This window comes from Beta vulgaris, chromosome 1, assembly GCF_026745355.1.
Source record: "Beta vulgaris subsp. vulgaris cultivar EL10 chromosome 1, EL10.2, whole genome shotgun sequence".
Lineage (NCBI taxonomy): Eukaryota > Viridiplantae > Streptophyta > Magnoliopsida > Caryophyllales > Amaranthaceae > Beta > Beta vulgaris.
Genome location: NC_079202.1, coordinates 21,454,821 through 21,471,389, shown reverse-complemented (window position 1 = coordinate 21,471,389; position 16,569 = coordinate 21,454,821). Strand labels below are relative to the sequence as shown.

Genomic DNA, 16,569 nt, shown 5'->3' with positions numbered 1-16,569 from the left:
TATAAGTTAGACTTAAAATTTATATTTACAAATATATGTCATACACTTATTATTATGAGTTAGATTTTTCATTTTTCAGTTGGTATTTGTATTTTTCCAATTAATTTTCAAACAACTTCATTTTTACACAAATGTATTCCATTCAAAGTAAGTGTAAATGTACAATTCATTAAAGAACACAGATATAAAATGTAAAATGAGTTCTGTGCTATTTGTACTGTACATTGCAAAATTCAATGGTTTCTATTTCTACTGTACATTATAATAATAATAAAAAAAAGTTTGGCACCTAAAATAATGAAATTTCAACAGTTGCTCTATTTTCACTTTGTCTCCAAAATTATTATTCAACACATCTTCTACTTTCGCCTCATGATCCCTCCTTCGCCGTAAAATGTGTGCTTCTTTTCTATTCGTCTTCTTTGATCGATTAAATGCTAATTTATCTAGACAGCCTCTTTATCCTTCCTTATCTTCTGTCTTGCCATCAGTTCAGGTTTCTTTGCAGACCAAACATAACAGTCATGCTTCACTTTCTCTCTCAGTTTGTTTAAAGGATGGTCCACAAGACGAAAGCAAGCCTACACCGCTCAAGGTTTTTGGTGGCTGCCTAAAAAATAAAAAAATCAAAACTATTAAAAAAGGTTCAAAAATGTAACAATTACAAAATAAAACTAACTGAAAATAAACAACAACATCAACTAGTCTTTATAGTGCTTCATTGTTTTTCAGGTAGTCCTTATAATGCTTTCAGCTAGTAATGATTGTGTTTCAGTTAGACTTGATTGTTTTTCAGCTAGTATTTATTATGTTTCAGTTAGACTTGTTTATTTCTAAGCTAGTCTTTACAGTGCTTCAGTTAGACTTCATTATTTCTCAGCTAGTCTTTATAGTGCTTCAGTTAGACATCTTTGTTTTTCAGCTAGTCTTTCAAGTCCTTCACTAACTGCCTATCATACCTTTTTCTATTAAAAAACTTTCAAAAACAGAAATGTAACAAGCAAAATAAAGTAATCATACCCTTTTCAGGTCAACAAGTGCAGCATGGTTAGTATTATGACCGTCATACAGCTCCATGGTTTTGATTGCATAGACACCACAATCAAAATTGTTGTCCTTGCTTCTCCAAGGGAAGTAAAGAGTTGATGTTTGCCAATGGTGGAGACGATCAAAATCACGACACTCATAGTCTCTTGCATAAAAGAATCAAAAGCACGACACTGCATTTGAAGATCAAAAAAAAAAACAACAATTAAAAAACAAGTAATAAAATGGAACAAAAAAAAAATACAAATGCTCATAAAAAGGTACTTACAAAGTATGTAAGACCGTTAAATTCCTCATGCTTATATCTATCAATGTCCTTCATGTCTGTACGATTGTCAATATTTTCAATCCTTTTTGCTTTCTTGTTCAGCACCAAGACAGTATAATGATCATCCTTGTGAACAGGAACAAAAATCTGGAAGATAAACATAAGATGCAAAAGCAATAAGTCTACCTGACAGAGAACAAAAAACAAATGAAATACTAAAAACACTAGCTGAACTAAAAACAATACACTAACTGAAAACATAAACTAGGACTAACTGACAAGTAACATACACTAACTGAAAGAGAAAATTACACTAACTGAACAAAAAAAAAATAGTTAACAATAATACAACTAACCAGTTCAGCTTCTCGAATATCATTGCGTGGAAATGATTTCACCCATGAAGAAATAGCTTCCTTACATTTCTTGTAGAATAAATCATCATCTTTTGTAATAAGCTTTTTCTTGTTTTCTTCCCATTCCTTAAACTTCTGATCATACTGCCTAGTGCCCTCCAGGTTCTTCAAAATAATCTCATTTTCAGCAATCTCACTCTCAAACTGAACCTTTTTTACCTTCTCAGCACACAACCAATTGATATAGTTCTACAACAAAAGAAAATAGATATTATGACAAACTGAAACATTAAGTTTAGTTTTCAGTTAGACTTTTTAAAATGTCAGTTAGATTTATTTACTTTTCAGTTAGACTTATTTAGTTTTCAGTTAGACTCATTAAGTTTTCAGTTAGACTCATTAAGTTCTCAGTGAGACTCATTAAGTTTTCAGTGAGACTTATTTACTTCTCAGTTAGACAAATTTACTTTTCAGTTAGACTCATTTAGTTTTCAGTTAGACTTATTAAGTTTTCAGTAAGACTCATTAAGTTTCAGTTAGACTCATTAAGTTTTCAGTTAGACTCATTAAGTTTTCAGTTAGACTCATTAAGCTTTCAGTTAGACTTATTTACTTCTCAGTTAGAGTAATTTACTTTTCAGTTAGACTCATTTAGTTTTCAGTTAGACTTCTTTATTTTTCAGTTACACTTATTTATTATTCAGCAGACTTATTAAGTTTCAGTTACACTTATTTACTTTTATTAGACTGAAAACATAATATGACCAACTGAAAAACATAACATGACAAACTGAAAAACAGAAGATGACTAACTGACAAAATAATATGACCAAATGAAAACAAACATATAAAACTAAGCAATAACAACACTTACAAAAGGCATAATATTAAACCAAATCTCCTTGTTGCAGAAGGTGATTCCTCTTCTTGCCTATTGAACATGAAAGCGCATCCGTCAATAACTCCACTTGTCAGCCAACCTTGACGAGGCATGCTAATTAAGTCGAATTTGTACAGCTGAACCGCATAGTTGCTATGAGGATTATCAAAATCCACAATGAGATCACTTGTAAGTTCACTTTGCATAATGTCATTTTTCATCTTCACTTCCTCAGAATCTGTATCCAATGACATATATGCAACATCTTCATACTCATTGTAAAATAGATAATCAACCAGCAACCTCTGGTCAGGAGACAGATCACTCAAATATCTATTATAATGCTGCAAACATCGACATAATATTATGCCATGGTTATTGACAGGAACAGCATGCAAACCAGGCGTAGAAGATGAAACAACACCAGCTTCATTATCATCCTCTTCTTTTTTAGCCTTGTCAGATGATGATTCAACTCCATGATCAGCAATCCTATCAATCAGGTCCTCCAAACCTTCATCGTCATAATCATCACCTGGTTCCTTAACTCTCACAACTTTCCCAACTTTCTCTGAAGAAGGGTCATAGTCCCACCCTTCAATAATTCAGGTGTTGCAGGGATTTCTGACTTTGATTGTTTCTGAGGTTTGTAGGATTTGTATGATGATTGATCAGAATAAGAGCCATCACACTGCATTCAATTAAAATATTAAAAAAGGATGACAGATATACTAACTGAAAGATAAACATACACTAACTGAAAATAAAACAGATACTAAATGACAAGAAACATAAACCAAATGAAAATTAAACAATTACTAACTGACAAGAATGATACACTACCTGAAACATAACATAATACTAACTGACAAAAAAGAAACACTAACTGACATGAAACTTACACTAACTCAAACATAAACTGATACAACTGACAACAAACAAACATACACTAACTGAAATAAAAGATATACTAAATGACAAGAAACATACACTAACTGAAACAGAAAAATAAACAAATTAAAACAGAAACTAAAACTATACTTACTCGAGGATATTTTACATTTACTGGAGTGATGATTGGAATTGAACTTCCAACACCCTCACCACTCTCTTCACTGTATGGAAGATCCTCAACAACAGGACTAGGAGTTAATAGTTGGAATGAAGGGGCATCGAAATCAGCAATGTTTTTCTTTTAGCAGAAGAATCAACTCTCCAAGACTTTCTGCTATATACATTCTCAACTGCTTCAACAACAGGAGGAGGAGGAGGAGGAGGAGTTGGAGTACGAAGATCAACAATATCAATACCAGCAGCGGTGCGAGTAGGGACGTGTGTAGAAATTTTACACTTATCCTTATCCTTAGCCCCTTTGACTTGATCATCATCAGCATTCCTCCTCTTCCTATCAGCTTCCTTTGGTTGTTCTTTCTCAAAATCTTAATTCAAAAACAAAAAAAAAAAAAAAAAAAAATATAAAAAGTTAGAGTATCAAAATTTTCAGTTGGTCTGAATATTCTTTTAGTTTGACTTGTTTATTGTTCAGGTAGTCTTTATAGTCCTTCAGTTAGACTTATTTATTTTTTCAGCTAGTCTTTATAATACTTCAGTTAGACTTGTTTTATCTTCCGTTAGACTTATTTACTATTCAGTTACACTGATTAAGTTAGACTTATTAAGTGTTCAGATAGAGTAATTTAGTTTTCAGTTAGACTTATTAACCCTTCAGTTAGGCTTATTTACACTTCAGTTAGACTTATTTTCTCTTCAGTTAGACTTACTTACTCTTCAGTTAGACTAACTTAGTTTTCAGTTAGACTTATTTAGATTTCAGTTAGACGTATCTACTCTTCAGTTAGACTTATTTGCTCTTCAGTTAGACTGATTCAGTTAGACTAATTTAGTTTTCAGTTGATATACTTTTCAGTTAGACTTATTTAGTTTTCAGTTAGACTTACTTACTCTTCAGTTAGACTAACTTAGTTTTCAGTTAGACTTATTTAGTTTTCAGTTAGACTTATTACCTCTTCAGTTAGACGTATTTACTCTTCAGTTAGACTTATTTGCTCTTCAGTTAGACTGATTCAGTTAGACTAATTTAGTTTTCAGTTGATATACTTTTCAGTTAGACTTAATTAGTTTTCAGTTAAACTAAAACAGTATTTCAGTTGTTATTTATAAGATATTATTTCCTTTAGAGCATCACATTTTTCAGTTGGTCATTGAATTCTTTCAATTAGGAATAACATGAAAGAAACTTACTTCCTCCTTTCTCTCCTTCTGTATAAACCCCAGCATCCAACTCCTTATTTCCTCCTTCCTCTTTATCTCCTTGAAGACCACAATCATCATCAGCATTGCCAGTCTTCTTCTTACCATCTTCCTTCGGTTCTTTCTCATTATCTTCATTCAAAAACAAAAGAAATGAATAAATTCATTGACAAACTAAAACTATTTTTCCACCAGATTAAATAAAAACAAATACAAAAAGTTTCATTTGGTATTTATATGATATTCAGCTAGTATTAATATTATTTCAGTTAGAATATTACCTTCCTCTCCATCTCCATGAAGACCAGCATCCTTATCTCCTACTTTGTCTTCATCTCCTTGAAGACCAGGATCACCATTATCTCCTCCTTTGTCTTCATCTACATGAAGATCAGCATCCTTATCTACTCCTTTGTCTTCATCTCCTTGAAGACCAGGATCACCATTATCATCAGCATCATCATCCTTTCTCTCATTATGATTCTGGTGATCCTTATCATCACCATCATCATCATCATCATCATCATCTTCTTTATGCTGATCATCATCAGCATTCATCTTCTTCTCATCCTCCTCTCCTTCTTTTTATCATCTTCATTCAAAACATAACAAAACAGCTAAATACACATAAACTGAAAAAATTCATTTAGTATTCATCTCATTTTCAGCTGGTGCTCATATTATTTCAGTTAGACTGTCAAAGTTTTCAGTTGGTCATTTTATTCTTTCCGTTAGAGTATCAAAGTTAGCTATTTCACTTCTTCAGTTAAACATTTCTTTCACTTAGAGTCTAAAATTTTTATTCCAACCAGATTACAAAACTACAACATGAAAATAATATAATGAAAGGAACTTACTTCCTTCTTTTAAATCAACTCCATGAACACCAGAATCCAAATCAGGAACATTTTCAATTCTTCCAATCTCCAATTCAACAGGCCGCTTCACCAATAGTGAAATTGTAGGATCAACTTTGTTTGCACTGTCTTTCGCTTCCAAATGACGCTTGCATATGTCGTCAATTTGACTCAGAAAATCTGGGTTAAATACTTCACTATCATCCAGAGAAATACTGTCTTGAGACAGCTTCTCGCCTTCCTCAGAATATTCTGGGCAATCTCCAAATTAACTTGACAGAATGCAAGCGCATTCCTCTTCAACTTGTGCATGTTCTTCACATATTCCTTCAATTAAAAGAGCAAAATAGAATAAACAAACAAATCAATATGATGATGACACAGAAACAACATAAACAGAAATATAAGGACCATCTGAAAGAATCAAACTATCAAATGAAAACTTAAATGAAATATAAATAAACTTATTTAGTTTCCAGATAGACTTATTTAGTTTTCAGTTAGACTTATTTACTTTTCAGTTAGACTTATGTACTCTTCAGTTAGACTTATGTACTCTTCAGTTAGACTTTTTTAGTTTTCAGTTAGACTTATGTACTCTTCAGTTACACTTCTTTAATTTTCAGTTAGACTTATTTACTTCTCAGCTAGACTTATTTACTTCTAAGTTAGACTTATTAAGTTTTCAGTTAGACTAATATAATTTTCAGTTAGACTTATTAACTCTTCAGTTAGACTAATATAATTTTCAGTTAGACTTGTTAACTCTTCAGTTACATAGTTTCACATCAACTGAAAAAATACAAAGATCAACTGAAAGAATACCAACATTAACTAAAAGCAGACCACCATCAACTGAAACAATAGCCTAGATTATTTTTAAGGTACTCTATATAGTGCTTCAGTTAGACTTCTTTGTGTTTCAGATAGTCTATATAGTGCTTCAGTTAGACTTGTTTGCATTTCAGCTTATATAGATTGTGCTTCAGTTAGACTTCTTTAATTTTCAGTTAGACTTATTTACTTCTCAGCTAGACTTATTTACTTCTAAGTTAGACTTATTAAGTTTTCAGTTAGACTAATATAATTTTCAGTTAGACTTATTAACTCTTCAGTTAGACTAATATAATTTTCAGTTAGACTTGTTAACTCTTCAGTTACATAGTTTCAGTTAGACTTCTTTATTTCTAAGTTACACTTCTTTACTTTTAAGTTAGTCTTATTTGCTCTTCAGCTAGAACTGACATTATTTCAGTTAGAGGTCAACAGTCTTCACTTAGAGTTCAAGAGTAAAAAAAATAAAAACATAAGATAAATGAAACTCACAGGAACACCAAGAGCATCTATTTCCTCATCAGTCATCAAACTATGAGGAAGATCCATGATAAGCTGCCTAGTTGAAGGTGATGGACCCTCAACCACCTTAATTATAGGAGAACCAGACTTCCTACTAGCAACACTAACACTGGGAGTTTTAAACTCAACCTTCTGTTTTTCACGCTTCACCGGCAGAATAAAATCCATGTTGATCTCAAACTGCTTCACAACATCAGTCAAATCCTTCTCATCCTGCCAATAACTGATAAATGGCTTACTCACATTTGAATAATCCAGATTACGACACTTGAAGTTGTGAATAACAGCAAGAGTCAAAGCGCTGACGCATCCCCGAAGCTTGAATGATACTTTCTTCTGTCCAAGCTCAATCTTCTTAATCATAATAGACTGATGACAGTCCAAAACAGCAGCACAAAGACTTCTCAATATATATCCACACCAGTCATAACTTGAAATTGCAGATACATCTTCTAAACTCTTGGCACATTTCAGCACAGGCCCTAAATCAGCTATAGGACATAGAAGCTTGGACAACGAAAAAATAACAAATAACTTCTTGAAATCATCCCCGGATTCATATTTCTTAAACAAATCATCCCAATTTTTTCTACCAATATATACCTTCTTGGGATCAGAAATACCAAGAAACCTATGCCAATCCTTCCTGGCACTTCCAGCCTCTACCTGACTACCTTTCCTCCTAAAGGCATCATCATCTATAACCTCTACTGCTCTATCTGACACAGGTAACCCCAAAACATCACTAATGGTAAACTTATTAAAAATCAGTTTACCATTCTTTGTTGAAAACATCATTCCAGATGCATTGTAATTTAACAACACCTCCAAATTCAGATTAGGACAAAACTTCTTTATCCTAATATCTAAGAGACTCCCAAACCCAATATCCCTAATGTCTCTTTTTTGCTCATCACTCAAATTACTAACCACTTCATTTAAATGGGAATAGTCTGACAATACTTGTAGATTAATTGACTTTATTTCTTGCTCAGTGAAATTCCTAACAAAAGTGAACAAAAATAACTTTAAAACATAAAAAAATAACACAATCATATAATATAAAAGGAGAATAATGAAAAAAACATACGATCTATCAAATGTGTCTTTCTGTTGATCGGGATTAGATCTTGAAAATGAAAACTTGATTGGTGATAAATCAGATTTGCCTTTCTTCTTAGACAAGGATTTATCACATCTGAAAGAAAGAAAGTTTAATCAAACAACAAAAACTGAAAAAAAAACAGCATAAACTGAAAAAATACAAAGATCAACTGAAAGAATACCAACATTAACTAAAAGCAGACCACCATCAACTGAAACAATAGCCTAGATTATTTTTAAGGTACTCATATAGTGCTTCAGTTAGACTTCTTTGTGTTTCAGATAGTCTATATAGTGCTTCAGTTAGACTTGTTTGCATTTCAGCTTATATAGATTGTGCTTCAGTTAGACTAGTTTATTTTTCAGTTAGTCTTTACAGTCCTTCAAAGTAACTTCTTTATTTTTCAGCTAGTATTTGTTGTGCTTCAAGTAGCCTTGTTTATTTTTCAGCTAGTCTACATAGTGCTTCAGTTAGACTTGTTTGTTTTTCAGATAGTCTATATAGTGCTTCAGTTAGACTTGTTTATTTTTCAGCTAGTCTATATAGTGCTTCAGTTAGACTTGTTAATTTTTCAGATAGTCTATATAGTGCTTCAGTTAGACTTGTTTGTTTCTCAGATAGTCTCTACAGTCATTCAAAGTAACTTCATTATTGTGCTTCACTTAAACTTGTTGCTTTATCAGCTAGTCCTTATTATTTCATTTAGTATAATTATTCTTTCATTTCATTCTATTCCAATTACACTTAAAATTTTTCATTGAAAATTTACATTACTTCAGTTACACTTGTTTCTTTTATCAGTTAGTCAATATAGTGCTAAAGATACACTTGTTCGGTTTTCAGCTAGTATATAAAGTGCTTCAGATAGACTTGTTTGGTTTTCAGCTAGTATATAAAGTGCTTCAGATAGACTTGTTCGTTTTTCAGCTAGTATACAAAGTGCTTCAGATAGACTTGTTCTTTTTCAGCTAGTCTATATAGTGCTTCAGATAGACTTGTTTGTTTTTCAGATAGACTTATTTAGTTTTCAGTTAGGCTTATTTAGTTTTCAGTTAGACTTATTTAGATTTTAGTTAGACTTATTTAGTTTTCAGTTAGACTTATTAAGTGTTCAGTTAGAGTCATTTAGTTTTCAGTTGGACTTATGAACTCTTCAGTTAGACTAATTTACGCTTCAGTTAGACTTATTTACTCTTCCGTTAGACTTATTTACTCTTCAGTTAGACTGATTCAGTTAGACTTATTAAGTGTTCAGTTAGACTTATTTACACTTCAGTTAGACTTATTTTCTCTTCAGTTAGACTTATTTACTCTTCAGTTAGACTGATTCACTTAGACTTATTTAGTTTTCAATTAAACTTATTTAGTTTTTCAGTTAGACTTATTAACTCTTCACTTAGACTTATTTGCTCTTCAGTTAGACTTATTTGCTAAACAAAATCAACTGAAAAAATATAAGAATAAACTGAAACAATACAAGAATCAACTGAACGAATATAAATATCAACTGAAAACAACATCAACTAAAAGAATACAAGTAGCAACTGAAAGAATATTATAATCAACTGAAAGAATATATAAATATCAACTGAAAAACAACAACAACTGAAAACATCTGTATAAAACAACAAAAACTGAAACACAAACCCTAAAAACATGAAATAAATACTCTGATAAACTGAAAACATCCAAAAAAAAGAAAAAAAAATATCTAAACTACTCTAAGAACTTGAAATCTACCTTGGATCATAATCACCATCTTTCTCTTTCTTCTTCCCAGCAGTAGACACTGCCAAAATTTTTCCTGAAGATCCAAGACTCTTCACCTTCTTCGACTTCGGGCTACATTACAATTACAACAACAAAAACGCTCAAATTTTGAAAACAAAAAAAAATTACAGCAAAAACAAACGAAATTATACCTAGAATCATCATTTCTAATCCTCTTCACCATATTTGCGATGCAAATGTAATGGATTATGAACAAAAAAACACGCTAAGTTTCAACAGCAGAGAAGCAGAGAAGCAGAGGAGCAGAAAAATTCTAGAAATAATCAGTAAATAATATATCGGTTTCTTTGAAATGAAGAAGAATCAGTTTTAAAACTAGCGAGAATCAAGCAGAAATCCAAAAAACAGTTTCAAAATCGAAAAAAGATAATGACCTAATAACCGTTATATGTTTTTTCTAAAAATAAACAAAACTGCTGATCAACAAAACAAATATGAAAAAAAAAGGAAAGCCCGCGCGTTTTTGTTGGCCAGGCCCGTCCGACGGAAGCTATTGGGTCAGACGGTCTGACCCAATACTTTCACATATTATAAAGTCGTTTATTCTCTCCTCTTTAGCCCAGTTTAGAAGAGACCCACAACCCGGACTCTAATACCATGTTAAATATGGGCCTGGGCCGCACCCATCACAAGGAGAGAGAGTCCACTTCACAACACAAAGGAGGTTCCACCTTAAAACCATATGGCAATAAGGGGAGTAACCCCTTTGATTATTAAGTGAACCCATCTCTCTTATTTAATCAATGTGGGACACTCACATGTGGTGTGCCCTATACATCATAGCTTCAACACATTAAAATAAAATAAAAAGAGCAAATAATAAAACAAATATAAATGACAACAGCAGTTTGAGCAGGAAAATCCGCTTCTGAAGGCAGTTTGTGTCACCACATCGATCTATTTGTGAAATCCTAACTACAGAAATTTTTTGTTTTTTTTTTTTTGACGGGCCTAACTAAGGAGTTCAATCAATCAATAAATTAAATTAAACCAACATAGTACAGTAATTAAAATGGTGGACGAGGGGCAGCTGCACCCCATCCCATCAGATCATGATGATCACCACCACCTTCAGCTGCAAGAAACGGGTAACCACCACCTCCGCCGCCACCCAATGTACCCCTGCCTTCTCCTCCTCCTACTGCTACTCCTGCAGAATGATGAGGAGGAACCTGCTGCATATCATCTTGATGATGATCAAGCGGCAGCCTTTCGAAAACCGCATTAGAGAAAGAGGCTGCCATCAGCAAGACTGGCCCAGAAGCAAGTAACGGACCAACCACGCCGCCACCTACCACCTGCCCCTGGCCTCCTGAGAGGAATATGGACAAACCACCAGCCCCAGGTGGTGCAGGAGGGGGGAGTACAGTCCCTGTAATCGACAGTATCTCGAACCTCCCTTGCAGTGTGGCCACGCTACTACTGTCCGCAGGCTGGCGTAGGGTGACATCCATAACCGTGCCATTTCCACTGATGATGCTGACTCCCCTGCCCCTCTGCCGCGCGTAGGATGAAAGAGACTCCATGATATCAGCACCTGAAGACACCTCCAGCATGTGAGATCTCAGCGCATTAGGGGTGTCTCGAGTCACAACGATGGGTGGTTTGGGTTTGTTTTTGGATCCAGATGGTCTTCCTCGAGGCCGTCTTATCGGTCCTCCAGAACTGGTAGCTGCTGCAGTTGCAGGATCTGATTTATCCATGTCTGCAGATGAAGAAGTTGTCTGTGATTCAGAAGGATTGTTCTGAAGTAGCTGATGCAAATAAGATGTATGAGATCCCGAACCCACAAGTCCTCGTCCTCCTCCACCTCCATCATAACCTGACATGATCGATGATTCCTACAACATCTACTTATCCATCTCGCTATCTCTAGTTAATTCTTAGGATTAATAGACAATATCAATCTTAAACAAGCTAATCAATCAGCTAAGCAAGCCCAGCAATACAATTACTCTGTATCTATCAGATGAGCAGAAAGCGCGAACCAAAGAAGCTAAGCAAACCCAGCAATACGACTACTGATGTATTTATTCATCCTCCTTCCAACGACTAATTAATTCAACTATCTTGATCTATTCATCCTTGGGCCTCCAGGCTCCATTCACTATTCCAGCAACTCTTCTTAGATCTTCAACAACGTTGACCAAAATAAACAGTAATAACTTTTATTTCTTGCCAACTTGTAGTAGTTTTCTTCGGCTTTGACCAAAATAATAATACATATATAATTGATCTGCAATAGTATTACAAGTGCCGCCTTAGCTAGGCTCAATTAAACAACAAATTTATATCTTACAATTACATTTGAGGCTATGACGTATCACCCTTTTATCAGAAAAACACATGAATCATATTCAAACTAATCTATGCATTACAAAAACTCCATACATATTAAACCCCCAACCAAAACTGGATCATGCTTCAGATTCTGAAACCTGATGCAAATCAAATGTGAACTAGTTAAAGAGCAAGAAACTAAATGTGATAATCAAGAGCAAATTAAGAGTAGATTGTAGCTCATAAGAAATTTGTGTTTGAACAAAAATATAGAAGAACACACTGTAGTGTAATTAGCTAGTGCGATTATACTACTAACTTATTACAAATTCAGGTAGGCTATAATTGATACTAGTAAGTAATATGGTAATAATGATACTAATAAAGAGTAGTAGCTAGTAGTAAACTAGTCGAAACTCACAAGAGTTGTCATAGTCTATAGTAGCAAAAATATGAAGCCTATTCTAAGGACTACTATTTGTTTAATGTGGGCTGTTCAGTCTGGAGGATTAACAATGAAAACAAAATACCTTTCTTTTCATGGAGATCTCTCTTAAATTCTTGCGCTTGAGATACCTTTATTTTATTTTATTTTATTTTTATAATTTTATTATATTTTGTCTGTAAATTTTCTTCTTTTTTTATTCCTATTTGGTCTTTATTATTTACTCTTCTAGTTATGACACTCGTAAACGAATAAATTAGTGGACACCCCTCTTTAAAAAAATAATAATTTAGTAGACCCCAATTTGATAAGAAAATGAGTGCATTTTTTATACTGATTAGGTACTGGGTCAGACGTCGCTGTCTTGAGGCAATTTATCCGTACACCGGAATCCTGCGAAAGGTAAGGTTAGACTGCCCTGGAGGTAGTTTTGGGATCGCATCTCCGACGCTCAAGGCAGTGATCAAGCTAGAGAAATAAAGTCTCTAGAGAGATGCTCTGGTTTGTTAGGTCATAAATCAATACATGTTTATTGATGAAGGAGTTGGTATTTATAGTACTCTAGGATCCCTAGCTGTAAACCAGCTAGAATGCACTGACAACTGGGAGGAAGCCTAGAGGTGGGCCTCTAAAGGCCAAATGGCTTGTTGGGCATTGATCTTCTCTTAATTGGCTCATAGCCTGAAAATAAGCCCAAATAATTAGCCGCAGGTCGGGAGTGGGGAACCTTTGAACCCTGGCGGAGCGTTGCCCATTCGCAGCGGAACATTGATTACTCTGGGCCCCTTAGAACGAAGAAGTGATACCCACATCTCAAGGTGGGTTGATCTGGCCCTGACAAGGGGGAGCCGACCCGGTCTTCAAGGGGAGGGGAGAGGATGGTGCCGACCCGGTCCCCCAAGGAACAGAGAGGATGGTGCCGACCCGGTCCCCCAACGAAGGGAAAAGATGGCACTGACCCGGTCTCCCAAGGAAGGGAAAGGCTGATGCCGACCCTAACTTCCAAGGAAGGGAGAGGGTGGTGCCTATCAGATCAACCCAGGAAAAGAGAGAGTGATGCCGACCCGGTCTTCCAAGGAAGGGACAGGGTGGTGCTAACCCGGCCTCCCAAGGAAGGGAGGGGATGGTGCCGACCCGGTCTCTCAAGGAAGGGAGAGGGCGGTGCTGACCCAGTATCCCGAGGAAGGGAGAGGGCGGTGCCGACCCGGTCTCTCAAGGAAGGGAGAGAGTAGTGCCGACCCGATCACTTTGGACGAGTAAGTTTCGATGCTATTTGGATGAGGGGCTAATGAACCCCAAGCTTGTCCGAGTAGGTGCCTATTTGCACTTGGCCATTTTTTAGCTAAGGGAGTGGCTCGGTGAAGGAGGAGGGGAAAGCCTCCTTGGGCCGAGTAAATTGGACGCTACTCGGATGAGGGGCTAATGAGCCCCAAGCTTGTCCGAGTAGGTGCCTTCTTTCGCTTAGCCTTTTTTGGCTAGGAATGTGGCTCGGCCAAGGAGGGCAAGACTTTCTTGGGCCGAGTAAATTGGACGCTAATCGGATGAGGGGTTAATGGGCCCCAAGCTTGTCTGAGTAGGTGCTTTCTTTCGCATAGCCTTTTTTGGCTAGGAAAGTGGCTCGGCCAAGGAGGGGAAGGCCTCCTTGGGCCGAGTTAGTTGGACGCTACTCGGATGAGGGGATAATGAGCCCCAAGCTTGTCCGAATAGGTGCTTTAGGCGTTTAGATTGAGCTGGTCAACTTGATGCTGAGCTGTTCACTTGTCATTATTCCGCTTATTCCTTGAATGCCACATGGCACTCGAAGATCCTTGGGTTACAGTAGATCGTTGCGGCGTTTCGTCTTCTAGAGAACGGATGAGCTTTCCTGACGTTTCTCCTTCCATGACCCATAACTCTTGAGTCAATAGGCGTATTTGCCCGGAAAGAGGAGGCCCAACAATGGACTTGAGATGCAGGGCTCCGTTCCATTATCGAACGCGGGATGAGGCGTTCGCTGCTTTTCCCTATAAATATGAGGAGGAGAGAGATTTTTATGGTCATTTCTTTTCAGAAATTATCTCTCAAAAATTTGCAATTCTCTCTCTCTTCTTTCGAGTTTCCTACTCTCTCTAAGTCCGAGTCCAGTCTTCGTCCGACCAGGTACGCTTTTCTTTTGATTTTCATTTAAGTCATTTTCCTTTCCTTTTAATAAAATCGGCCGACCCCTTTGTTGATAAATAATGGGGAGCTCGTCCGAGTCAGTGAAACCCCCCTCTTTGCCTCCCTACAATTTAGCCGAGGAGGTGAGGGGAATGAGAATGGTGTTGGTGTCAACTTTAATAAGTTACCTGGATCCCTCGGTCGTGCCCGATGTGCTTTCCTTCCCGAGTACTCCTTTGCCGGCTGAGGAGGACGAGGCCGATGGTGCCATCCCCCTTCCTTGGGAGGTGTCCCTGGCCTATCTTTCTTCGAGGAGTTACTTAGACCGATATCTGTCTGATGGTGTAGTTATGATTACTATGCCGGGAGAAGAAGGTAAAGCGTCTACATCAGGCCGATTGGAGTATCTTTAGATCGATCCGAAGGGTGGTCCAGGCGCGAAGCTCCCTCTACCCTCTTTGATAAAGGCGATCAAAGGAGACCCTCGGGGCCAAGCTGCGAGATTCCATGTAAAGGACCCCTACCTCTTGGTCTGACCCGATGCAAGCCACACAATTTTGGCTCCTCCCCCGGGCTACAAGGCCTTTTATTATAAAGCTATGGAAATGGGCCTCATATTCCCTCTGACCCAGTTCGTGAAGGACCTTATGAACACCTACAACCTCTACTTGGGCTAGATATCCCCTAACTCCTGGGGAGGGATTTCGGCCGTCCAAATAATATGCGAGATCATCGGGGTTAAGCCGACCGTGACCCTTATGGCGCCATATGTACAAATTGGTGGAGATGATGTTCGGGAAGCATGGTATGGGCTGGTGGTGTTTCCAAGCTAAAAGGGGCTACCGATCCGTGCCTGATCTCACTTCTTCTCAAAAGGGATTCCGAAGGGGTTTCGCCTTTGTCTACATCGAGGGAGAATGGGGCGTCCCGATTGTGCCTTCTACGTCTGAGCTGAACCACGGGCTAAACATTAAACTGTCCGAGCTGAATGACGACGAAGACGTGGCTGCTTGCTTCATGCAGTTGGAGGCCAGGATCGTCGATGTCGGAGAGGTTTTCGTTGCCGGCAATTGGGTTCCGAGCTGCAAGCTTTTCAAAAACGAAAACTTCTTGTCCGGCCTTTCCCAAGGGTAATTCGGTAGTGGGTGTCCGGTTTACTTGCTCTTTCTCTGCTTTACTTTGTTTTCCTAACTTTTGGTTGTTTTGTAGAGGCTTCCCTTGCTTATTTCAAAGAAAACGACCTATAAATGGCAGAACGACTGACCGCTGCATCTTTGAAAGCGGCTCGGATCAGAGCCGAAATGAAGGATAAAACTTTGCAGAAGCCGGCGCCTTCTAAGGTATTTCTTGTGTGAGCCCTTTTATCAGTTCGTGGATTTTCGGATTTTTGCTAAACTTCCGAGCCGTTACAAGATCCTTCTAACCCTAAGCCCAAGAAGCGAAAGGAACGAGCCGACGACAAGGTCGCTCTGACCAAGAAGGTGCTGGCTAAGGCGAGGGCCGAGAAGGAGGCTGTGGCCAAAAAGGCCAAAACTAATGTATCTGTGGAAGTGAACAACCCTCGAGTGGGGTCCGGGGCCGGTGACACTCACATCTCCCTACATGCCTCGGACTTCGTCCCGGTTGGCAGTCCGGGCTACACGCCAGTTTCGCCGGACCCGTCGCAAACGGACAAGACAGTGGCTGAGACCGTTGTGGCTTTCACTCAGATGTCCAAGGCGGACAAGAAGAAAAGGGTCAATGAGGCGATGGACATCATTTGCACCCAGGTCTA

The 16,569-nt window shown here is 37.2% G+C and overlaps 3 protein-coding genes across 6 annotated transcripts; all 3 read right to left on the bottom strand.

Annotated features, from left to right (window-relative positions):
- Positions 1–1,025: 1,025 nt before the first annotated feature.
- LOC130589799 (uncharacterized) lies at positions 1,026–3,141 on the bottom strand. Its single transcript, XM_057391387.1, has 4 exons — positions 2,546–3,141; positions 1,672–1,920; positions 1,316–1,462; positions 1,026–1,220 (listed from the first exon to the last, which is right to left on the bottom strand). Exons 1-4 carry the CDS (start codon positions 2,552–2,554, stop codon positions 1,026–1,028), a joined length of 600 nt encoding a protein of 199 aa, XP_057247370.1. The 5' UTR covers positions 2,555–3,141.
- Positions 3,142–3,145: 4 nt separating this feature from the next.
- Positions 3,146–5,389, bottom strand: LOC125491805 (uncharacterized). Of its 2 annotated transcripts, XR_008968267.1 has the most exons (4): positions 5,104–5,389; positions 4,814–4,954; positions 3,597–3,990; positions 3,146–3,242 (listed from the first exon to the last, which is right to left on the bottom strand). XR_008968267.1 is itself a non-coding variant. In XM_048633888.2 (3 exons), exons 1-3 carry the CDS (start codon positions 5,378–5,380, stop codon positions 3,701–3,703), a joined length of 708 nt encoding a protein of 235 aa, XP_048489845.2. In that variant the 5' UTR covers positions 5,381–5,389; the 3' UTR covers positions 3,466–3,700. The 2 variants fall into 2 exon arrangements, 1 of the variants encoding a protein (XP_048489845.2); XM_048633888.2 differs by lacking the exon at positions 3,146–3,242 and having other exon boundaries at positions 3,466–3,990.
- A 942-nt stretch (positions 5,390–6,331) lies between these two features.
- LOC104905722 (AT-hook motif nuclear-localized protein 27) lies at positions 6,332–13,209 on the bottom strand. Of its 3 annotated transcripts, XM_010694330.4 has the most exons (4): positions 12,633–13,209; positions 9,881–12,369; positions 8,126–8,233; positions 7,801–8,038 (listed from the first exon to the last, which is right to left on the bottom strand). In XM_010694330.4, the coding sequence occupies exon 2, from the start codon at positions 11,758–11,760 to the stop codon at positions 10,939–10,941; it is 822 nt and encodes a 273-aa protein (XP_010692632.2). In that variant the 5' UTR covers positions 11,761–12,369; positions 12,633–13,209; the 3' UTR covers positions 7,801–8,038; positions 8,126–8,233; positions 9,881–10,938. The 3 variants fall into 3 exon arrangements, with proteins under 3 accessions (XP_057248706.1, XP_057248707.1, XP_010692632.2); XM_057392723.1 differs by lacking the exon at positions 12,633–13,209 and having other exon boundaries at positions 6,332–8,038; positions 9,881–10,939; XM_057392724.1 differs by lacking the exons at positions 9,881–12,369; positions 12,633–13,209 and having other exon boundaries at positions 6,332–8,038; positions 8,126–8,339.
- Positions 13,210–16,569: the final 3,360 nt, after the last annotated feature.